Consider the following 24,681-nt stretch of genomic DNA (forward strand, 5'->3'; position numbering starts at 1 on the left):
TCCTGCACAGACGTAGTAAAACTGCCATCTATATTCTTACTCTGTAAGTATACAACCCTTCACTGTTAAACTACAAGTGACTTGAGCACAGACATTACGCTGTGTTTATATTGACAACCTCAGCATTAGTGTAAGATAGTGTGTGCACATGGGTGCTCTGAGAAGTGTCTGCACAACCCAATCACTGTAGCTTCTGCTATTCTAGCAGGTATAAGTGGACATGAGCTTTTAGGACAGCTTAAAGAATGCCCTACCACCAGAAACCAATTCTGATGATGGTACCTTGATAGAAACATACACCTTTTGCTCCAATTGCATGTTCAAAGTCTTTGCATATGGAACTTGCTTTAAAGTATTTCAACATCAAGACAAAGAATACAGGCGAAGCAATGGATTCATAATTGTTTATAGCCTCACTGCATGTATATTACAGAACAGTCTACAATTAAAATACAACTGAAGATGATAAGATTATATTCAAAGCCTATATGTTAGTGTGGTCATCTTTAGGTGAATCAATAACAGAAAAAATATTAGAGGACAACGTGCCCGAGAAAGTACAATTTCAAAGGAGCTAAAAATAATTCACATGAGGATAATCAAAAGACAACATCCTTACTACTTAAGAAGATGAAAAGGAATCTCTTAGAAATAAAAAAAAATCACATTTAAGAAAAGAAATTTCAAATATTACATGAGACAAAAGTGTGATTATTTATTTATTTCTATTTTAAAGAAAATATTTTTTATTACATATCTTGATATACATTTAAAACCAAGATGTTCACTAATATAAATAAGTATAAATAGATTTATCTTAATATCACAAAAGAATAAGATTTACAATTTGGCTATGAACATATCACTGCAAAATTACAGAATCTTTTCATGTAGCGGTTATGACAGCTCTGGACACTATTTATGACCAGTCAGTGAGGACACCTTCCTAAGGCTTTTTCACAGGAGAAAACAAAACAAGAAAGGATTTCCCTGAGAACAAAACTGCAGCTTATTCTTTAAAGTAGTGACTCATATCTGTACGTTTGAGAGATTAGTCTTCAACCAGCCCCTCTTTCTATGCTATCAACTTAGTCAAAAGGCTCAATGTTCTATCATCCATCCAAAGGCTCAATGTTCTTTCTATCTATCTATCTATCTATCTATCTATCTATCTATCTATCTATCTATCTATCCATCTATCATCCATCTATCGATGATGTTTGTTTGTTGAGACAGAAACTCACTAGGTAAACAAGAATGACCTTGAATTTACGCTCTTCTGGCCTTCTCCTCCCCTGTACTGGGATTATAGATGTGCCCTGAGGAAGGAACAGAGGCAATTATGCATGGTAGGCAAACTCTCTACCCAGTGAGCTACATTCCCCATCCCACTGCTGGTTCGTTAGGATGCTCTTCCTTAATAACATCTTGTCAACTCATATTCATGGAAAGTCCAAATGAAAACAACTTCAGGTAAAGGGTTAAACTAAGATGTTCCACCTCTGTGGCAATTTTGCTTAGAAGAAAGAAGATTTAGTTTAGGGTCTTTATTCTACTTTTGCAGTCTCATTAGTATGTCTAGCTTTCTGTTTTCATTGTAAGCTGGAATAATATGATAGATCAAGAAAAAGAAGTGATTTCCCTTTCTCCAAACTCCCATTCTAAGCAAGAAAAACTCCACATTTTTCCATACCTTTAGAAAAGTAACCATTCAGTGTTATGAATTTTCTAGTTTTGAAATAAATTCGAGATACTTATGTGTATCAAGAATACCAGCCCAAGCAAACTCCTTTCTTCTTGGTTTGTTCACGTACCTAACACAGCTTAAAGACAGTGATAGCATGCCAAACAAAGAAAACTATTCAATTTATTGTATCCATTCGTCCTGGACATTCTAACAAACTAGAAGTACTCCCTCTGGTTGTATATATTTTCTTCTTGACTCTTCTTTGGCTTAGCCAACTAGCCAATGAGTAATAGCACCATCGCATGCAAAACTGTCAAGGTTATTAAACATGTACGCCCTGAAAGTAAAAGGAAAAAATTAAAATCAAAATGATTTTAAGTACTGATGATAAACATTAATTTTGGGGGTTGCTAAGTGATAAAACACTAAAAGAACTGGCTATTAAGAACTCAAAAAACAAAGGTTAACATGATGAAGTCAAAGGGAATAGAGAGCCGTCAGTTGACTTCAGTATGCCTCAGCAATTATGGAAACAAAGTACGACCACGCTTGGTTCTTTAGCAGCCAAGCTAGAGACAATGAAGGCACTCTGAGATTAAAGAGTCAATCAAAGTCCCCTGAACACTACATGTGAGGGAGAGGAAAGTTCCAAGAGGTTAAGACACCCAATAACATTTACATGAAGCTATTTTCAAATAAAAACATAATCTACAATCTATAAATAGTCCTTTATCTTAACATGGATGTTTCTGGAACACTGGAAAGTCTCAAAGTCACCAAGCAAATAGCAAAAACACAAGATAAGCCAACCCATTTATGGTGGAAACTGCCTTAACAAAATCATTTTTACTAAGCCCTAAGTATCACCATTCCCTCTCCCAAGTATTTCTGGTTTTATGATAACCTAAAAATTGTAATATATGAGTACAAACAAGATGAAATGGTATATCAGGAGTTGGTGCGAGGCAGGTGGTGGGAGGGCAAAGTAGAGGAAGGGCTTAAACCCACATGGAAACCTACTATTTATTGTGGAGGCTTCTAAAATATATACATATACAAAATGAGTTCAGATGGGTTCACCGTTAACTATTTCCAGGATAAATATTTAATTTACCCTATGCTACTGGCATAGCAGGCTATCAAACAAAAAGCCCAGTTCTGGGTGTGGATAAACTGCTGCCATTCTACAGATGGATAATTATTATAATCAGATTACTCGACAACAATAAAAACAGAAAGCCGGGGCAAATGCAGACAGTACGAGTGGCAGGTGAGTGACTCTTGTCGGAGACTTTGGCCGAGGCGTCTGCACCAGCAGCTTTATTTTTCATGTGATTGCATCCATTTTTGCTACGCTCTGAATCACATTCTCAAATGCTCTGTGAAAGTTATGTCTTAATGCATTTGCTACTGTAGAATATAGAATATTTAACTGGTATTAAATGCCTGTGAAAACTACTTGCCTTTCTCAGCTCACCCCGCAATATCCCAAGACCTAATAATGAGATATTTTTAACAAAAGATGGACTCCTCTAGTGGTTTAAATAATATTCATACACTTTATATACATTGTTTTGGAAGAATAGAAAATACTGCTCCTTTAAAAGCAGCCATCGCTTGGCATCTGCTATGATGTGGGAGACTGGTTCGAGGAAACCCCAATGATTCTAAAAATCTGCAGATGCCTAAGCTCATTCTATGAACTTGTATAGTAATTACAGCTAAATCAGAATCTGTAAACCTTTAATAAAAGTATGCACACAGGCTGGAGATGAAGCAGTTAAGGCCACTAGCTTCTTTTCCAGAGTATCTGGGCTTAATACCCAGCAAAGATAGTTCACAACCATTTGTAACTCTCGTCCCTGGGAACTTGATGGCCTCTTCTGGTCTCTGTGGGCACTGATGGCATGAAGTGTACAGACTTACATGCAGTCCAAACACCCATACGCGTAAAACAAAACAAAACAAAAAAGAAAGCATGGATACTTAAATACTGTTCTTAGATTAATGAGAACAAAAAGAGATATAGAGGGTAAAAAGAAAAAAGTCAGAGCTAATCATTAAAATGGGCAATTTAGTAACAGCATTATAGTTACTCTAATTAATTAACTGATTAAAATAGGCAGAAATTAAGTCAGTTTAGAAGTAACTCAAGTGTACACAAATTTATTTCTGAGTAGTTAAACCTCCAAAATAAAATAGGATGAATTTAAATTACTCCACTTGACCACGGGATATGAGAGCCAACCATGACATTCACAGTTAGTATGTACATTCAAAGCACATCAGATATTTCAAATAAAACTGGCTTTTCCTCTGCTGATGTCTAACATTTGAATGTTTGCCGTATGCTTTCTTTTATTCTCTTTGCAGGTGATAATCCTCAAAAACCCATGAGGGAGATTTGGATTTTTACCATCTAAAAGATGAAAAGGTCAAACGACTCCAAGCCCCAGCCCGTAAACAGAACACTTGGGATTCAGGCAGGCAGCCAGAATTCAGAACTGGTCTGGTTGGCTACACTTCATACCTACGTTCTATGGTGGAAAATTGCTTAATCACAGGTAATTTCAAGATGTAATAAGACAGCCTGGCGGTGGTGGCGCACGCCTTTAATCCCAGCACTCGGGAGGCAGAGGCAGGCGGATCTCTGTGAGTTCGAGACCAGCCTGGTCTACAGAGCTAGTTACAAGACAGGCTCCAAAGCCACAGAGAAACCCTGTCTCGAAAAACTAAAAAANAAAAAAAAAAAAAAAAAAAAAAAAAAAAAAAAAGATGTAATGAGACAGCTTTTCCTGGATTTCTTCACTTCTGTACAATACACAGATATTACCATAAATTACATTCAATAGGACAAAAAAGGAGCAAATCGCTCATGTATTGTGAAGAGGGACTTTGACCTTACAGTCATTTTTCTTTGAAATGTCATTGCTATCCTTAAATATACTTGGGGACCGGGCAGGGCTGTCCCTTCAGGGTAGTAATTATAGGGAAAAGACAGCATTCAAAAAAAGAATCAAGCTAAGGCAGCTATTTACTAACACAAAATTCAAACCTAGCTGGAAAAAAAAAAGAACTAAGAATAAATTTTTTAAATCATCAAAATTTCTTCTCACCCTAAATTTTCATAGTGCTAAAAATGACTAGCATTGGGATATAAATTACAACATCTGCAGCAACAAATCCTTGAGAGGGGAACTCTGGTAACACAGAAGAACCAGCAATGACCTACCCTGGAGTTTCAGGATGGTAACACACAGCAGTGAGAAGGCCAGGTCAGAAATAAACAGGAGAAATGAATTGCATTTTGCATGTGGTTCTTCATGCTAGACATCCAGTAATAGATACTGCACGTCACTCACTTGTCTTCTTGGAAGGAGAAACAAGTAAATTACTTGACCTGTCTCAGTGCCTCAGTAGTAGGGCCTGATGTCACTGGGAGCAATGGGCAGTGTGTCCACATAACCTTGCTCCAATTTATGCACTCTGCTTAGCAATCGGTGGAAGGTGCTGACAAAAGATGCAAATTTAGATCTAGAAGGTACCTGGGAATTCCCTCACATTTGGTAGGTAAATAATTTGAACCTCAGGGAAAAACTATATATGTTTTATAAAGAGGCCGTTTGTGGAACTCATAATCAACACATGGTGTCCCCCACGGGGAAGATGCTTGGGGGACTACAGAGCAAACAGCATTGACTTTGCCTACAGTGTATGCTTGTCAGGGCTCTGCCACTGCACACACAACCCCATCTAGGTTCGGGATTTACCTTACTACAAGAGCTCTTTGGGGGGAACAACAGCAGAGGGAATTTGGTAAGCACCCCACTACTTTCATAGCCTGGTTTGCTGCTGTTTGCTGGGTTCTGGTCTGGGTATGGAAGGAGGGGTCTTGCACACGATGGGCAAATGCTCCACCTGCTGTCCCCTCGCATCAGCCTTTCCTCCCTTTCTGCCCTGCTCTCCGTCCCTAGACTCCACTCATTTGATTTGTACTCCGAAGGGAACGGCAGATGACAAGAGAATAGCAAGCAAAGCTGACACGTCTAATAACTCAGAGACGGATGTGTCACAACTTAAGAATCAGTGATTCCCACAACAGGGGGACTTTCACAGCGTCTCACCTACAGTTTCTTTAACTGATCCCCCAGCCCCATACTATTAGTTGAGAAAGACAATTTAATCCGGATTGCTCAAAAGTTTTGAGTTTCCCTTCCTCTCACAAGTTCTTATTAATCTCATCACTTCAATGTCTAACTTAGAATTTGAAGAAAAAAATGAAGATAGAAAATAGAAACATGAACCTGAATGTCAGGGTGGCAGAAATGAAAAGCTCTTTCTAAAGCATGAATCAACACGTCTATGCTCAAATAATCGAGATTTTTGTTTATTATTGTTGTGCATTACAACAATAAAAACCTTACTTTTAACCCAAAGTTCAGGCCACAATTTTGATGGCTCATAACATTTGGATGAAATATTAGATATATTGGAGAGATAGCTCAGCAGTGGAGAGCAAGCACTCCTCTTGTAGAGGAGCTAAGTTCAGTCCCCAACACGCATGAGTGGCTCACGGCGGCTCCAGTGGATCCAACACTTCTGCATTCATGTGTGCAAACCCACACACTCATAATAATAATAATAATAATAATAATATATGCATAATTCTTAAAATATGTGGAATTATTCAAAAAACTGTATATCAGGTGAGGTTCTAATTAATATACAGACTATCATTTCCTGGCTAAAAATCAAGTCAGACATATTTCTGCCAACTGATGTTCCTTATATGGTGCTTGTCACAAGCCCATCTTTTCACAGCGTCTCACTTGGGAATCTAGCAGCACGAGATGTGATCCATCACGAACAACTGAGACTTCAGAGGTTAGATTTGGAAAAGGGATTTTTATATATGTAAAAAATACAGGAAAATAATTTTTATATATGCAAAAGGTACAGGCATATAGATAAAATAAACTGATTTACAGTGTGTGGATGGAATTAGTATTTCATGTGTGGTGATAAATCAGGGGGAAAATGCCTGAACAGATTCTTAGCAGAGGAAGACAAGACAGAGATGGGGCGGGGACTGACCCTGGCAGAGCCAGTGTCAGAACCTTTAAAATCCACACCAGTGGCAATTATAAGGCAAATTAAGAAGATCTAATAATTTCTACATTCACTTAGAGGAATTAAGAGGGGGAAATTGCAAATTTTCTTGTATATTACCATATAACCCACAAAAGCATTTTCCCAGGGATAAAGTGTAATGATATATACACATAAAAACTTCCCAGGGACACTCACTTCTCTGTACACCCACTACAAATTAAGTGAAAAACACTTCCAAGTGTCTATAAAGAAAAAGAATGAAGGAATAACCAACCTCTCTGCAGTGCGGGAGGTAATGACCTGATTCAAAGGTAAATCTATAAAGTAACACTTTTGCCAGCTATCTGACTGCAGGAATGAGTTGTCAAAACACAGGTAGATCCCAACATATCCTAAAGAAAGTTTCCTGAAAAGAAGTGTGTGCAAGTGTGAACAAGAGATGAGGGGTGCCATTCATCAGTAGAGCTTTTGCCTGATATATGCAAGGCCTGAATTGCTTTATATTAATTACATTTATCTAAAACATATGAAATAATAAGTATTTCAAATCTCCACAAAGACCATGGAGTAAGTAACAGAAACTCAGGCGTGGAACTCACCACTTCTACAAAGCATTAAATCAGAAGATTTTTTGTTAGCTTAGAGTATATTTATTTCTATATAAAATATAAAATGAATACAAGCAATCCCACCTGCTGAGCTATTTCTAATGAACACTTAGCTTAAACATAGACCGAGAGTAGCAAACACTGGTAAAAGTAACAATAGAAACTACGTCTCCACTTTCAGGTTCATGTCCCTTAGCTGTCACATTCATGTATGAAATAGGGGCATCACTGGCAAGCACACAATTTTAAAATAAACAGCTTTTCATAAGCGGGTATTTTCAGTTGCACATTACTTCAGGATGCTACTTTGCTATATTGCTACTTAACAATTTCTCTTACCATTTTGTTCAGGGGTTTGTTGACCTTGTTAATAAATAGCAGTAAACAAAACTGTACAAAGAAAAAACCTGAACAAATGCTAGGGAAATTCAACACAGATGTTTTTATCCTCATTGACTATATCAGCATTAAGAACATATATTTGGTTTTGTTTGGTTTTGTTGTGTTTCAAGACAGGGTTTCTCTGTGTAGCCCTGGCTGTCCTGGAACTAGCTCTAGTAGACCAGGCTGGCCTTGAACTCAGAGATCCTCCTGCCTCTGCCTCCGCCTCCCGCCTCCTGATTGCTGGGTTTAAGGGCGTGCGCCACCACCCAGGACAGAATATATTTTAAGAGAACTTTGCTGAAAACGATTATCAGAAGTGGAGGGAGCTGGCGTCAAGATTGAGCCCTGTCACATCTGGACTATCTAAAACTGGAGTTTAGATCAAGAGTTTAAACAAGAGCTGGTTAATTATAAAGCTCTTGGGATAGAAACTGCACTGACAGCTGCTCTTATACTTTTTCTGTCCCTAAGACAACATACTGACACATTGGGCGGTCAGGGCTACCCGACTGACTGGCCAAAGGATCTGAAGCTGTCCTACGGCTTCCTTAGAACAAGAACACTGTTGGGAATATGACGGAGCATACCGGGTGCCTAAAGGTGTCCACAAAACACGCTGGTAACATGCGTTTACCCAACTTCCCTTCGGCGCCCATAAACACCGCATCTTTATAGTTTTCCTCAGACAGTTAAAAGATAAAATTCTCTTCCACAGATACTGATTAGGCCTCCCACAGTGATGGCAATTTCTTTTAACTCCCTGAGAGTCAAACTTACCATATATAAGATGGTCACCACCTAAAAAATAAAAGGGGAGAGGAATACAGTTATAAAAGTAAACATTTTAACTTTTCATTCAATTGCTGACAACTTAATAGATGTATATATTAGTCATCTATACAAACTTTCATAATTTAAAAAACCAATCATATATATATACATATAATAAACACAATTATATATTGTTTACGTCAGCATAAGCACTAATATTTGAATCTATTGGACAGTTGCCAATGTTGATATAAGCCATGACAATTCTAGAATGCCAAAACAAATATTTACATTTATTGTCATGTGAATTGATGACAAGAAACAAGTTTGAAAAGCTTGAATAGAAAATAAATGGCAATATAATCTATGATCAAGAACTACCAAACCAAGAGTGGAGGCACAGGACTGTAATACCAGCATTTGGGAAGCAGAGACAGTGGGTATCGAGAGTTCAAGATCATCCTGCGCTACATGATAAGACTGTCTCAAAAAACAAGAATAAAAACCCATAACAAAAACTGTCAGACACTCAAGTCCCTTTCCACAGAGCCTAACAAAACTCAAAACTACCATATTAACATCTTTATTATATTGCGTAGTGACGTCTACCATATCAACATCTTTATTATATTGTGTAATGACGTCAAAGCACGACTAGGGACATTGTAACCATAATCAGTTGGAAACTATGGAACCCTGCAGTCTTAAATTCCCACCACAAAACATTAGACCTGCACACAGGAAACGTGAACAAAATCAGCTCACCTGAGGTAGACCTTTCTTTCTCTTTAGTTGTTCTTATTGGATGATGTGTGGTTGTCTTGGTAGCAGGTGCACGCTGTGTTGCTGTAATACGAGCAGAAGTGAATCTTTGTGTAACAATCTGGTGACCCTTGGTGTGAAATGGGGGCTTTCGTGTGGCTGGAGGATTCTGTGTGAATGAAGATTTTGCTGTGGCAAATCTCTGGGTTGTTTGTGCAGTCTGTACAGCAGAAGAGTTAGCTGCGGTAGGATTCTGAGCTATTGGTGGGCTCTTCTCAAATACAGAATTTGATAAGTGGGGTATCTGAGCTGTTGCTGTTTTTGTGGCTGAACTTTTTGCTGTGATGGATTTCTGTAGAGTTAATGAGATGTCTGTAGCTGGGACAACTGTTGTATTAGTTTTCTGAGGTGTTGGTGGGATTTCTGTAGCTGGAACATTTGCTATGTTGGGTTTCTGAGGTGTCGATGGGTCTTCTGTAACTAGGACATTTATTGTATTGGGTTTTTGTGGGGTTGAAGAGATTTCTGTTGCTAGAACATTTGTTGTGTTGGGTTTCTGAGGTATCAGTGGGTCTTCTGTTGCTAGAACATTTGCTGTGTTGGGTTCCTGAGGTATTGGTGGGTGTTCTGTAGCTAGAACATTTGCTGGTTTGAGTTTCTGAGGTATCAGTGGGTCGTCTGTTGCTAGAACACTTGCTGTGTTGGGTTTCTGAGGTGTCAGTGGGTCTTCTGTAGATGGGATATTTGCTTTGGTAGGTTTTTGAGGTTTGGGTGGAATTCTTGTACCTTGAACATTAACTGAGGTGAGTTTCTGAGATGATGGTGGACTTCTTGTACCTGGAACATTAACTGTGGTTGCTTTCTGAGTTGTTTGTGGACCTCTTGTACCTGGAACATTAACTGTGGTTGGTTTCTGAGATGTTTGTGGACCTCTTATATCTGGAACAGTAACTGTGGTTGGTTTCTGAGTTGTTTGTGGACCTCTTGTACCTGGAACATTAACTGTGGTTTGTTTCTGAGATGTTTGTGGACCTCTAGTGCCTGAAACATTAACTGTGGTTGGTTTGTGAGATGATGGTGGACCTCTTGTATCTGTAACATTAACTGTGGTCAGTTTTTGAGATGATGGTGGACCTCTTGTACCTGTAACTTTAACTGTGGTGGGTTTTTGAGATGATGGTGGACCTCTTATACCTGTAACATTAACTGTGGTGGGTTTCTGAGATGATGGTGGACCTCTTGTACCTGTGGTTGGTTTCGCAGATGTTAATGGAACTCTTGTAGTTGGAACAGTAACTGTTGTTGATTTTGGAGTTGTTGATGGGATCTTGGATTTCTCTGTAAGAAAACAATGCTAAGTTAAAAAGTAGCTAAATATTGTTGACCAAGTAAAGCTTTCCAAGTCATGCCTTGCTCAATGACTATTCTCTTTCTCCACCCACAAACCCCTAGACAAGATTTTTAGGAAATCAGTCCTTATTATGTCCCTCACAATGCTGTGTCATTTTTATTAGTGCATATTACTGTACATAGCAATGAGTTTCATAACAATAATCTGACAAATATGACCTGTGTTCTGATAATACTCCCCACCCCCTCAATCTCCCATTGGTCCTGTGCATTCCCACACACAGCCTCACTTTACATGAGACAACTGAAACCAGTATACTAGGTAAAATAAGTCAGACCCTGAAAGATGAATATTTCAAGATTTCTCTCAATTAGTGAGTCCTAGATTTTATAAAACTGCCTAAAAGTCTTATATGTAAGAAATGAAATTAGAAGCTACATCAGTTTTTCTTGGATTAATTATACCAAATATGACTAAAGAGATTTACACCAATACAATATTGCAGGTTTTAAGCTTTTCTTCTGTGTTGATAAAAACCACAGAGTTGGAATAACATCTTACCATGTGACACACAACACATCTCTCCATTTTCTCCTCAAAGTTATCTTCGTCTACTTATAACAAGAACAAAGAATGATTTTCTATAAAAGCGATGCCATCAGCTACTCTGTCCACTGTCTTCAGAATGTGTTAGTGAATGCATAGACTTATTCCTCCTTGCTTGCCTTTGGGGAGCTTTCACCCAGCCCCTTCCAGGAAGCACTAAGTAGGGCTGGACTGGGCAAAATCTTTGACCTCTCTTAGATTTGTCAGCCTCAGCTAAACAATGGGGGTACAAACAGGGCAGGCAAATTGGATCAATATACTACATATTCTCTCTAAATCATCAGAATATCCCCCTAAAGTGGTATAAATATGTGCCAACTTTAATACACTAACAAAAAAATGTAAAATAATAAAATTCCAGGCAGATTATATGCCATCACCATGGAGGACGGTCTAAGTAAGTTACTGTACTCATGCATGCCTGTCCCTGAAGCAACTGGTTATATCTGCCATGATGTCCTGCCCACTAGACACAAGATTCTAAGGTTCAGGTGGTATATGCCTTTTTCATTGCTTTTATTTATTTTTTTTTAATCTATGTCACACGCTGCTCAAAATCCCTGCCACATAGCACAGATTCTCCCAGGCCGTCACACAGTGATGGTGAGATGGGAATAAGTTGCCTTTCTGTACCAGCTATTTTGTTTTAAGGCCCTCATACATACGTATAAATTATCCTTTGTTTCACTAAATTATTATTTCAAATAAAAAGTATTTATAAACTCCCACTGAGTTTACAGTTTCCGGGAACTTCCTAATTAGCATTTTGTAACTGATGCCCAATCTAATTCTGCTGTGGTCAGGAAGAAGGCTATGAATACGACACCAGGGTTGAGGCCAGCAGACGGTCAGTTTTGGTAACTGTGTCCTGGAAAGGACTGATCGTCTGTCATTATGGGGTTCAACTCTTCCATGAAATCTGCTTGACTTTAACCACTGGGGCTCACTCTCCTCTCTTCTTAGTGATCTTTTCCTTTTTTCTTCCTTTTTATATTTTAGTTATAGGAATAGGTATGTGGAATTCTCCAATGATGACTATATATTATTCTGCTTTTTCTTTCTGTCCATTCAATATTTTTGGTACTAATATTAATCTTCTAAACAAGACACCAGAAGCAGGAGGTCATTCAAAGGAAACACCCTTCACTGTAAAGTGTCTAAGGGTTCGGCATTGATTATTAAACAAAGCCTTGACCCTTCTCTGCATGGTGCCTTGGGTACATTGAAAGGAATTTAGTTTTCTATACCCAAAGTTCTGAATGAGTGCCAGCCAGTTTTTGCACTCAGATTCAGGTTCAGGATCAATTGAGATAGAGTGACTGAGATAGCAAAGCACAGGTTTTAAGACAACAGGCCAATGTCACTATACCTCAGGAACCTGGGCCGCACTCTGACTTTCTGCAGAGACCCCACTACTCTGTTAGTCTTCCATGCATGCTTAGTCTTACTGGGCTTGGTAGGAGAGGCAGCTTGGCTCCTGGTCTCTGATGTTAGGAATAGGGCAACACCCAGGTGAGTGACTGACTCTCTACACTAGGTGGTCCTTTACCCCAAAGCTCCACAAGAGACAACAAAAAGAACACTGAAAATGGATCAAGGCCCAACTGATGAGCCTGCGGCCCAGGGCATCTGGTAAATATTAATTACAAGTGTGTCTCAAAGAGTACAGGATGTTGAATTCTGACAATCATTTAGAGGAAAGAGACATTTTTACCTTTTTTCCAAGACAAGGTTTCTCTCTATAGCCCTGGTTGTCCTGGAACTCACTCCATAGACCAGGCTTCTGCCTCCCAGGTGCTGGGATTAAAGGTGTGCGCCAAACCCCCACCCTCACGCACGTACCTTACATTTCTATCTTTTACCAGAAATCTTTTTAGTTGATTGGTTGGTGTAGGAAGTCCTTCTGACTATGTGTTGCTTTCCTTGGTTGAATAAAGAAATTGCCTTGGCCTTTTGATAGAGCAGATTTAGATAGGCGGAGTAGACACAACAGAATGCTGGGAAGAAGGGCAGTGTGGCAGACGCCATGAACCTTCTGCCTGAGACGGACATAGGTAAGACTTGCCGGTAAGCCACAATCATATGATGATAAACAGATTTAATAGGAATGAGTTAATCAAGATGTGAGAGTTAGCCAAGAAGAGGCTAAAGCTAATGGGCCAGGCAGTAATTTAATTAATACAATTTCTGTGTGATTATTTCGGGTATAAGCTAGCCGGGCAGCCGGAACAAGGGGCCCCATTCATACAATTGGTGAGTTAAATAACACATGATTTTACTTGTTTTAAAAAGCATCCAAACAGTAAGTATGCATAAATATACACTAAGTGAGAAAGTGTGTATACGAAGGCGAATATAACACGTTACCTATGCACTGTGGTGCTGGGCCACTCCATTCTCCTTGATCACCATTCAAGGTGCAATAAATGGAACTGTTTCCAACCAGGACGAAGCCTTTGGCACATGTATAGGTGACGGAATGTCTATATAAGTAAATTTCACTTTCTCCTCGCATTTCTCCATTCTTAATTGATGGTGGATCTAGACAACTAATTTCTTTAAAGAAATAGAAATATCTTTTTAAATAAAGAAAAAAACTGTTTTTATAAATGAGACTAAAAGATGCTAACATTTTTGAAAAATTAAAATAAACTTTTTTTTTTTTTCTGAGCTCAGCTTTAGCACAGAAGGGACGCTGACAAGTGCCTACATTCTTACATCTAGGGAAAGGGATTTTAGGGAGGACTGATTATCTGAGACCTTACACAGGGCAGAATTACAACCAGTTCAATTAAAAATAATAAATAAATAAAGTGTAAGCTATGTTGTCATGGTTATACTGTAAAAAAGGATCCCTTTCTGATAGTTATCCTAATAGCAAAACCAATGGGTTTCGTGTTCTTTAGCATCATTAAGTGGATCAAGAAAACAATATAATTCCATGTGCACATCAAATTAAACTGCCTTAAATGTATTTAAGCAGGCATAGGATACTAGCAAATTCATGATACATTTTAAACTAAGCAGGAACTACCCACTGGACCAGTCCAAGCATGCTAGGAGAAACTGTCACATAGCACTGTGCTTTGAGACCAGCGTGGGCTACAGTTAGATCCTGACTCAGCAAAGTAAATAAGGCAAAACCTAAGTGCCAAAAAGCAGGCAGATAGTATTTGCCTTCAACGCCACTATATCTCTAAGTGCTCAGACATTCTGATAAGCTTGAAGAAGGAAAAGACAGGGAACATCTGTGTTTCAGAAGCATCACCCTGGGCAGACTATAAATGAAGTAGTAATGAGGTACAAGGAAAGCCCATTTTCTAACCCTGGGATTCTACCTACTGAGGTTCCTACACGGACCCCTCATTTAAAAGCTGGGCACTGCCCTACTGTGGCTTTCTTGTACTAACTGAAGTATGTATTAGGACTAGTGAATGTGTCCAGTGACAGCCTGTCATACCACCAATTCCTGCAGTACAGGACATACTCAAACGTCAAGAATCCCCTGTGCCTGTTCCTCCTCCTGGGTTCTTTCTGCTAGCTCTCATTCTTGAGGGCAGTCTTTGTTGGTAGTGTGCTCATTTCTTATGCAAAGAACAAGAAGTCAGCATTACATTCATGGTAGACGTGGCTCGAATGTATGGGATTTGCTGCATTCTTTTTGTGTGTGTGTGTGTGTGCCAGAGTATCCAGGAGCCTGAAAATTGTGTAGGAAGGGGAACAGTAGCTTTGGGGCCATGGGTCATTTTTAATATTCAAACATTGGTCTTAATAATGTTGGGAGTAGTCCTCACTACAAGAGTCCAGATGGAGAAAAATAAATGCTATTGAAGAAACACAGAAGGGAGTAAGACACAATAAGTACTTCCACATATTGTGGAAGTAGTAAAGAAAAACACCTTAAAGAAGCTAAAACAAAGAGAACAGTCTGGGAAGACAGTCATAGTGAGAAGCATTGATCAAAGGTAAGTAGGTACCATCAGCCAACTGAAATTAATTCAAAAGAAATAAATATAGTAACAACAGTGAGATAGGAAAAAGCAGGTCCTCCCAAGAGTGAGGCTTCATTCAGTCAAGACTGCCCCCTACCCATGCCATATTGGCATTTAACTAAAGACGATCCTTGAATGTGCCCATCATTGCTCAAGTCATTTTCCTCTGACCAGAGTCACCATGGAGACCAGGCACCCTCAGCCATCTAAGTACCAAGGCTGCACAGTTGAACTGCCACCAGCTAACAATTCACCTCCAGTCAACTGTGAAGAGCTACACTTCAGAGGACTCCGTCTCCTCTAAGGGGCTGGCCATGCTCCAGCAAGTACATGGGCAACACAAATTGGACTGGGTGTTGTTTTTTGTTTTGTGAGGGGGAGGGCTGTATGGGTGGGAGGTTAGATTTGGGAGGAATGGGAAGTGAATGTTATCGGGGTGCATTGTATGAAATTCCCAAATAAGTAATAAAAATACTATGTTTGTGGAAAAATAAGAATATACTTTCCAGTTTTTCTTTAGGTGATGTCAAAACAAAATTTTAAAAAAATAATTTAATGTGGAAATCAAAAATAGAGTCTCACACTTGGGGTTACAGGAATAGGCAGTAACACTGGCTTGCCCAGGTACAAGGGATTTTCCAGGGGAATGTGGCTATCAGTAACTGCCAATGGGGAGGTGGCTGAGAGTCAAGAAAACAAGGGTGTTCACCAGAAAGAGCAAAAAGAAAACAGGCCTGTTGCTTAGGTGCACACAAACAGGAAGTGGGCTTTCTGCAAACACTTCTGTACTAGGGCCCATTCCTGACGGGCACTTTTCTGTGGCCCTACGGCAACATCTACTCACAAAAATACTGGCTTCAGCCTCAGAAACCTCCTACCCAGGCTTTAGGCCAGGTTGTCTGGGCCAACAAGCTATGTATTCCAGCTCCTCCTCGGCCTCATCTTTTAGTGTCGTTACAAGGGCGTTTACTATGAGTGGGAAATAACGATGGTAGTGAGTGGAAATGACATGGTGGGTTAGCAGGGTGGGCCCACGATGGGTGTGACGGGAGTGGGCTCCTTGACAGCAGGCTTCCTATGAGCTGTTTCACGGCAACTGATTCCAACAGAGTGTCAGTCCACAAAGGACTGTCTGTTCAACTTCCCTCCTCCTAGTAACACCACGCACGCGCGCGCGCGCGCGCACACACACACACACACACACACACACACACACACATTTTAGAAGCCATTTGAAGAAGGTGTATGATGTAGGAGGGTCATCTATCTATCTGTTGTTTCATTGGTTAATTAATAAAGAAAACTGCTTGGCCTGATAGGTCAGAACATAGGTAGGGGGGAAGAAAAAACAGAATGCTGGGAGGAAAGACAGCAGAGTCAGGTATCGCCATGAAGCTCCAGCCCAAGATGGATGAGGGTTAGAATCTTCTTGGTAAGCCACGACCCCATGGTGATTCACAGATTACTAAATATGGGTTAAAGCAAGATATGAAAGTTAGCCAAGAAGAAGCGAGATATAATGGGCCAGGCAGTGTTTAAATGAATACAATTTGTGTGTTGTTATTTCAGGTGGAAAGCTAGGCATGAGCCAGGCAGGACGAAAAGCAGGCCTGTTTGCCTCATCACTACAGGTGTAAGTTAAGTATCAAAGGAATGAAGTCTACATTTATTTAAAAATGTCTGGGGCTTAGTGGGATTTAGTGGCCTCAGCATACCTGAGGACCAGAAACCTAGCCCTCAAACAAATGAACAAACTGCATGCATTTCCCGTCTCTCAGTTTTTAAAGAGAGCCATGTCTCTAATGGACCTACAGGTGACTGGATTCCTCTAATGATAAAAACGTCCTACTTTAAAACCTTCTAGAGAATTATCTCAGCTGACAACCAACTCTCAAAAGATTCAGGTAGGCAACACTGGGTCTTACAGGAGGAACATTTGTGGTAAAAGACCTAGATTAAATGCCTTGAAGTGACACACTTTTTAGAGATGGAACCGTGGGGACTCTGAGGGTCATTTCCTTCCATGAAACTGAGAGCTCTCCTGCTTCTCTGATTATTAGAAGGAATGGTTAGACAGCAAATGACCAAGTATAATATAAACCAAAGTCAGTTCTTAATTCTTAACGAAATTATCCTGTAGTTAAGGATATTAATGCTAAGAGCTAGCTTTAGGAGGACTCCCATAGCTGATAAATTAGAAGTCTGTCATTAGTAGAGACACTGGAAAGTTGCCGTACCACAAATATAGACAGTGAATAATTCTTAAATGAAAAATAATTGATTTCTTTAATCCTTTGGCCCCACAATGTGAGGACTCAGGCTTTTAAAAAGGGAACATACCTACGCATTCTGGGAGTGGGTCACTCCATTCGACAGTATTTCCCGTAATGTAACAGAAGGCAGAGTCTACACCAATTAGCTTGTACCTAAAGGAGAAAGGAAGGCTGCTATATTCAGATACTTACGTCTGGTCTTTTTCATCCTCTAGAACATCATTTTAAAAGATTGAGTATACCAGAAGATGGAGACAAAATGACAGTTGATAAGCATATCCATTAAAATTTAAAAGAAAACTGTTTAGTTCACGGAAATGATATTGAAACGGCAAGACTTCCAGACATGCAAAATGCTCTGTTAACTTACTGTATAGAAAATACTTACATGAAAAAAACCTTCTAAAATCATGATTGATGAAACCCTTTATTCTAAATTCTAAAAGAACAGGCTTCATGAATAACAGAGTGCATTTATATTTAAAGGATTCATGGTGTAGCGTGGCCAAGGGCTTACACTACGGTAAACTCCTGACCCCCCTGAACCTCTGTTTAATAAAGGCAGTGGCAAAGCGCTACTACCTCTTTCCCTGTCTTAAAGTTGGAAATGCATTTGCTTCATTTGTTTCTAAGATGTTCTGAGAACTTTACACATGACTGTCAGGAGTTTTGATCAGCCCCAAAGGCACTTCCTCCCTCTTCCAACCCTCCTCTAGTCCACTAGGCCCCCTTCTCCCCTAATTCCATGTATTCCTCGGGACCCAGTAAACTCAGTGCCGCCTCCCTCTGATATAAAGTGGGGAGGGAGGGCGGCGACCCAGCTTGGAGACACAGAAATGAACTGAAGTTTCCCACTGCCTGAGAGGCTGATGGCATTAGTTAAAGAAATTCCTTGTTCTACACGCAGATATAAAACAGCCTTAGCGACCTTCTATTAGGAGGGCGTCTTCACACTCAGCATTTTTAAGCCCACGACCTAACAGTGTGTCTGCATACAGAAAACTCAGATGCAAATTAACATTTAAGTCAGTTTAAAATTGGCTTGATTTTGAACACTTTAAGGATTATTAATTTTGTATCGTTGACAAATTTCAATGGTTTCTTCACTAATCATATTTAGATTTACATACGTATTGGAATCTAATAATCTAGAAATGTTAGAAGTATAAAAATCTCTTTTCCTAGCCCACATTACTAATACTAAATTTACAATTAGCTTGTGGCAAGGGTTCTTTGGGAGAGGCATTATGTCTTTCCACTTCTTTTCCATAGCTTTCATCTGACATTTACATGCGTGTGCATCGCTGTGCACATTTACATGTGTGCATCACTATGAATATTTACATGCGTGTGCATCACTATGTGCATAACTGTACACATTTACATGTGTGTGCATCGCTGTGCACATTTACATGTGTGTGCATCGCTGTGCGCATTTACATGTGTGTGCATCGCTGTGCACATTTATATGTGTGCATCACTATGTGCATAACTATACACATTTACATGTGTGTGCATCACTATGCGCATTTACATGTGTGTGCATTGCTGTGCACATTTACATGCGTGTGCATCGTTATGCACATTTACACGCGTGTCCATCACTATGCATATTTACATGCATGTGCATCTCTATGCACTGTTCATATCACCCCACTCTCATCTGGGGGATTATTTTGCTACCAACTAGTGAACAGGTCACAAATCTATCAGTGTCTACTGAACTCCTAATTTGTTGTCATTAATTAAACACAAAGCTTTAGTGTGATGAAACTTACCCTGTGTTGCATGAGAAGAATATTTCTGAACCAAATAATATGTCCGTTGTTATGTCGATATTGCCATTTTGCAATTCTCCAGGATTAGGACATGATTTTTCTAAAAAGAAAAAGAACATTTTTTTTCATTCAATTACTAGACATAAGTAAAACACAAGTCTAACTGTACTGACTATGTTAATGGGGTAAGTGGTAACAGAAATCATGTATCCGTGTACACACACACAAGGCTAACAGTGAGTGGGGAAGACGCGGTCCTAAGGGAGCAGCGATGAGGAAAAGGAAAGGTCTACATGGAACGTGACAGCAGAAGACAGGAGACCCGGGGTCAGGAACCAGCAGGAAGGTGGGAGACAGTGAGAGCGGAATAAGACAAGGTATGAGAATACCGCAGAGAAACACATGAGTTCCATCTGAACTTAAACACAATTTAAATGGGGGAGGAAGTAGAGAGAAGGCTGGACTGGTAATGTTCTTTCCATGTAAGGGCGAGCACCTGACTTTGATCCCCGGGAAACACATAAAAAGCTGGCCATGGTATCAAGCACTTGGAAGACAGAGCCAGGCAGAGCCCTGGGGTTCACTGTGCAGCCAGTCAGGCCTCCATGGCAAGCCCCAGGCCAATGACAGATCCTGTCTAGATATAAGGTGAACAGTACCTGAAGAATGACATCCAAGGTTGTCCTTTGGTATAAAAGTGTGTATACACACACACACACACCCACACACACACACAAGCAAAAAGAAACCTGTACACACAGAAGCAAATACAAAAGAACATTAAGGGCCTGGGGAAATGTCTCAGCAAATGAAGTGCTTGCTTATTGTTTGGGTCACCAGAATCCACGTAAACAGCTGGACACAGTGACACACCCCTGTATTCTCAGGGATGATAAGAGGGAGACAGAACCCTTTTAAAAGTCAGCGGGGAGGGAGGGAGAGGACAGCATGGGCTATGTAGCGCCTACTTATGAACACATACATGCATGCATGAAAAACATACACACACAAATAATAAAGATATTTTTATGAAATAATCTGCACCTTGAATTTACATGATTTTTACTTGCTAATTATAACTTAGGACAGCGGGAAAAAAGAAATATGAGAGACATACCCAAAATCATTCTCTAAGCCACTGATATTTCTAACCCTTACATTTTTTTATTTTATATTCAATTTGTGGCTTCAAAAAAGCAACATACTTAGAGTGTATCGTCATTTGAGGTAATCTTAAGTAAACATGAAATCTGTAAGTATTCCTATTATGTAAACATTTGTCTAATTAAAAAAAACCACTCAGCTGGGCAGTGGTGGTGCACACCTTTAATCTCAGCACTCTGGAGGCAGAGACAGGCAGACCTCAGAGTTCAAGGCCAGTCTGGTCAACAGAGAAAGTTCCAGTACAGCCAAAGCTACACAAAGAAACCCTGTCTTGAAAGACAAAAAAAAAAAAAAAAAAAAAAAAAAAAACAAAAAAAAACAAAACATGATTATTTGAAGAATCATTTATATATAAATAATATATATGTGTGTGTGTATTTCCAACACAAACATACAATATGTATGTGTATATATGTGAATATATGCACCTGTGTACATATAGGTATACATATATATGTACACACATGTATACATACATATATTTCCAGCACAAATGGAAGAGATTTTCCACAAACACAGATGATTGGGATTAGTTATTCAAATTATACTCACTTTTACAAAATTCAGCAACTGTGGACCATTCTAAATTATCAAGACAAGTTGAACTGCCTGACAGTGAAGTTACTCTTCGATATCCTGGCCGACACTCATATTCCACAGTGATACCAATCGGGAAATAATTCAAATTGATATAATCCATTTTGAGGGATGCAAAAGTCACTCTTGTTGGAGCATTACAGCTTTCTAAAAGGAATAACAAAGTGTCAGAAAGACGAACAACACAGACTATAAAATAATCGACATCTCATAATATCTGGAAGTTAAACCAGCCCAGTTTCATTTAGCTATTTACTTATATTTTGGTATGGATCCTTACCTCTTTATATATTCGTTTTTAAATAAATATCACTGTGGTATTTGCAGTATACAAGTGTATTCACATGTATGTCTTCATTTCCCCGTTAAATGTTAATAATAATAGGAATAAAAACATCTTATATTTATTGAATATTCCTAAGTGTTCTACACAAACTTACTCATTGAATATTACAGCAGCCCTTGGGAGCGAGGAACAGATGAACCAGCTGTACATCAAGTGTGCACCAAGTGTAATCAGCTGGAGCAATGAGCTCTAGCAAGGCAAAGAGTAAGAAACGGTGGCTCAGATGTCCCGAGGCCCAAGCTTGAAGCCTGGCTTTTTGGTATAAGAAATTCTGGTCCTGTGCATATTATTTACCTTCTGGTAGAAGATTTCCTCAACTTTGAAACTGAGAAGAGTCCCCACATCCATAATTCATGGGGTGACTTGAAGGTTTAGGTGAAGCAATACTGAGGGAGAGTTACGAACTCTAAAGCGTGGTAAAGGCTGATGCTTTCTTGCCTTCCATAGCGGCTGAAAATACAACTGCAAAGTCTCTTTCACGTATGGGTTCAAGAGTTCGTTTTGAATGATTCTGAATTTACTGTAGCTTCTCCCAATTCAGGTCGCTCAAGGGCAGCAATCCAGTCTTTTATCTTTACTTTTCTGCATCCACAGAATGAAATTCTGATCCATGATGGGCCACATACATAAATGTGGTTCCTGCAGGTATGTAATGGAGCTAACTATTCCTGTTGCCTAGCAACACTGCAGCCATCCTAATGTAATTTCTTACTAACATGTTTGCACTGGTGCTGGGGTTAGCAACCGGGGTCCATGAAATTCATGAGGGTGGAGCACATCTAAACACCCAGGGTAGATAATGTTTGGTAGGAAGTGTGTAGGTTGCTAGTCCTCTTCTTATCAGACTATACTTTTATTTTTATTGTTATTTTATAGTGTAAAAAGAAGAAAGGGGGGGGGGAGCCAGGTTGGTGATAATTACAGACACTTGAGAGGCTGAGACAGGAGGATTTTGAGAGTCCATGAGTTCAGGTCAGCCTGAACAAAATACAGTCAAACAAAAAATAAAAAAATATGGTTAAAAAAAACTAATGCTAGTAGATTACTTTTTAAAGAAAATTAGCATAGTCTCGATGTACAGTGTCTGTAAAGCCTAAGTAGTGGGCACTAATACCTTAAGCCCTGAGGGCCACTCCTCTCTCCCTGACTAATGAGCTACAAATGCCAATGCAATTAGCAGAGGAACACGCTACACAGGCTTATAGAGAGAGAACAGGCAGCAGGCAACACCAGGGAACCCGGGTGGGCAGACACCACCCAGTTCTGAATCCCTGCACTGTGTTCAGATACGCCAGAATCACCTACACACTGTATCTTAAAGCTAACACAGGGCTATATATGTACAACAGATCTTTTAAAAGTAAGATCTTAAAATGTCTCCCAAGAGTTGTACTCTCTACGTAACAAAATGAAGTTGAAGAAGGCAGATCACCTGGGTGTGTGTCTCAAGGTACTTGCCAAATATATTCACATATAATTTACTCCCTGAACAGGACCTATCATTTATTTTCTCTATTAGCCTGTGCCATAGAAAGAAAAACTCTTAATGAAGAAGCAGAACCTACTATAGGAAGTACCGCCTTCAATTAGCTGGAGTGTGAACTGCCAACACATACACTCAGGGGGTTAATAATGCCAGAAAACTATCAATTACCAGTCACTCTAAAGAGGAGTAGAAATAACCTCAACGAGATACACAGTCCATCCCATTTCTACAAAGAAATGAAGAACTTACTATTACAGAATGTGTCCGGGCTCGACCACTGACCATTTTCAAGACAGAACACTGTGTCTTGCTTGCCTGGAATTTTTTGGTAGTCTTTATTGCATGAATATACCACAAAACTTTGTTGGGGAAAACTGGTTTTTCCATCCACCTCTGGCGTGGCGTTAGGTATTTCTGGAGGTGGGCCGCAGTCACCTAGGAAGATGAGAGCAGAGGTAAAGTAGACAACTCCCCACCCCCCGAGATTTTCTTTCCCCACACCTGGAATAAGGAAAGCAGCAATGACTCTTTACTTCCTCCCCTTGCTCAACCTTCCCAACAGGAACTTGCAACGCCTAGGCTCTCATCAACACAACACAAAATTAAATGAAGAGTAAATATTTCGTCCCCCTAAAGAAGAGGTTCAGAATGTCCTCAAAATCCACGCCGATACCGTGGCTAGCAAGTTCAGACACCAGAGTGTGTGTTGCCAGACGCTGCTCGCCGCTGGACTCTCATGGGCACAGATGGTCCGTCCGCCATCTGCCCTCCACCTTAAGAATTAAAGAACCCGAAACAGGGCTGGAGATTCGCACACAGCTCTTTCTTTTAATTTTCTCCTGGTCTCGGGTAGAGGGATCCAGTCGCAGCCCCGACAGTCCAGCACTCCACACCCATCCCTCCGGCCGGCCAAGGGCACCTGCTCGCGGGGTCCCCCGGTTACGGGGAACAATGCCTGATGAGCATGCGCGCGCCTGGCCGGCCAAGGCTCAGTCTTTGCCAGCTCTGGGCCACTCACCCCGCACGGTGGGGGACAGCAGCAGCAGCGGCAGCAGGGACAGCAGCAGCGGTGACGGCGGCAGTGGTGAGGACCGAGTCCCTGAGCCCATTGCCCCAGGTAAGAGTGAGAGAGAGTCCGACTGCGGCTGGACCTGTTTCGCGCCGCGGTTAATTGAGCGTCTGTGGCGGGGTTGGGCGGGGCTCTTGTGACCATGGGTGGGGCGGGCCTCGTGCAGAGGGCGTTCCCTCCCTGGCGTGGGCGGGCCGGGACTTGAGCGTCACCCTGGGGACCCAGCCTTGGGGTGGACCCGCTAGGAGTTACGTCTGGAGAGGGACTATGTGCCTTCTAAAGCAGGGGTAGGCGCGGTGGAATTTCTGGGCTGGTGGGAGCGGAGAAACAGGGCACACCCAGGTCCTCTGTGGCTTCAGCTGCGCTGCAAGATGTCAGATGAAGGGTGGGAACCGGTGACACAAGAATGTTGTCTTCATGGCCTCTCCTTGGTGTCAAAACGGAAAGTAAGAGATGAGCCAAGAAGACGAGACTAGACTAAAAGAGAGCTGGAGGCCAGTCTGGCAGAGCCCTCTCAAACAACAGAGGTAGGGAGCCTGACTGATCGCTCTTAGATCTTGACTGGGTGAAGAGTTGCTTTCTTAGTCCTTATTCAGGTCATGTACCAAGGACCCGTTTTGAATTCTAACTTTAGGATTTAGTCCTGCTATAAAGTGAAATTCAGAAATATGTAGTAGACCCTAAGACAAAGATTT

General features: G+C 40.4%; 1 protein-coding gene across 4 annotated transcripts; it reads right to left on the reverse strand.

The window, feature by feature from the left end:
* Window positions 1–389: 389 nt before the first annotated feature.
* Cd55 (CD55 molecule (Cromer blood group)) lies at window positions 390–24,192 on the reverse strand. Of its 4 annotated transcripts, none has more exons than XM_050147751.1 (10): window positions 23,936–24,192; window positions 23,167–23,352; window positions 21,041–21,232; window positions 19,325–19,424; window positions 17,614–17,699; window positions 13,649–13,837; window positions 10,519–10,662; window positions 9,328–9,408; window positions 8,569–8,589; window positions 390–2,024 (listed from the first exon to the last, which is right to left on the reverse strand). In XM_050147751.1, exons 1-10 carry the CDS (start codon window positions 24,024–24,026, stop codon window positions 1,963–1,965), a joined length of 1,152 nt encoding a protein of 383 aa, XP_050003708.1. In that variant the 5' UTR covers window positions 24,027–24,192; the 3' UTR covers window positions 390–1,962. The 4 variants fall into 4 exon arrangements, with proteins under 4 accessions (XP_050003708.1, XP_050003705.1, XP_050003706.1 ...); XM_050147748.1 differs by having other exon boundaries at window positions 10,570–10,662; window positions 23,936–24,113; XM_050147749.1 differs by lacking the exon at window positions 13,649–13,837 and having other exon boundaries at window positions 23,936–24,118.
* Between the last annotated feature and the right edge of the window lie 489 nt (window positions 24,193–24,681).

This window comes from Alexandromys fortis, unplaced genomic scaffold (assembly GCF_014885135.2).
Source record: "Alexandromys fortis isolate MF-2015 unplaced genomic scaffold, M_Fortis_MF-2015_v1.1 scaffold_58, whole genome shotgun sequence".
Taxonomy (NCBI): Eukaryota; Metazoa; Chordata; class Mammalia; order Rodentia; family Cricetidae; genus Alexandromys; species Alexandromys fortis.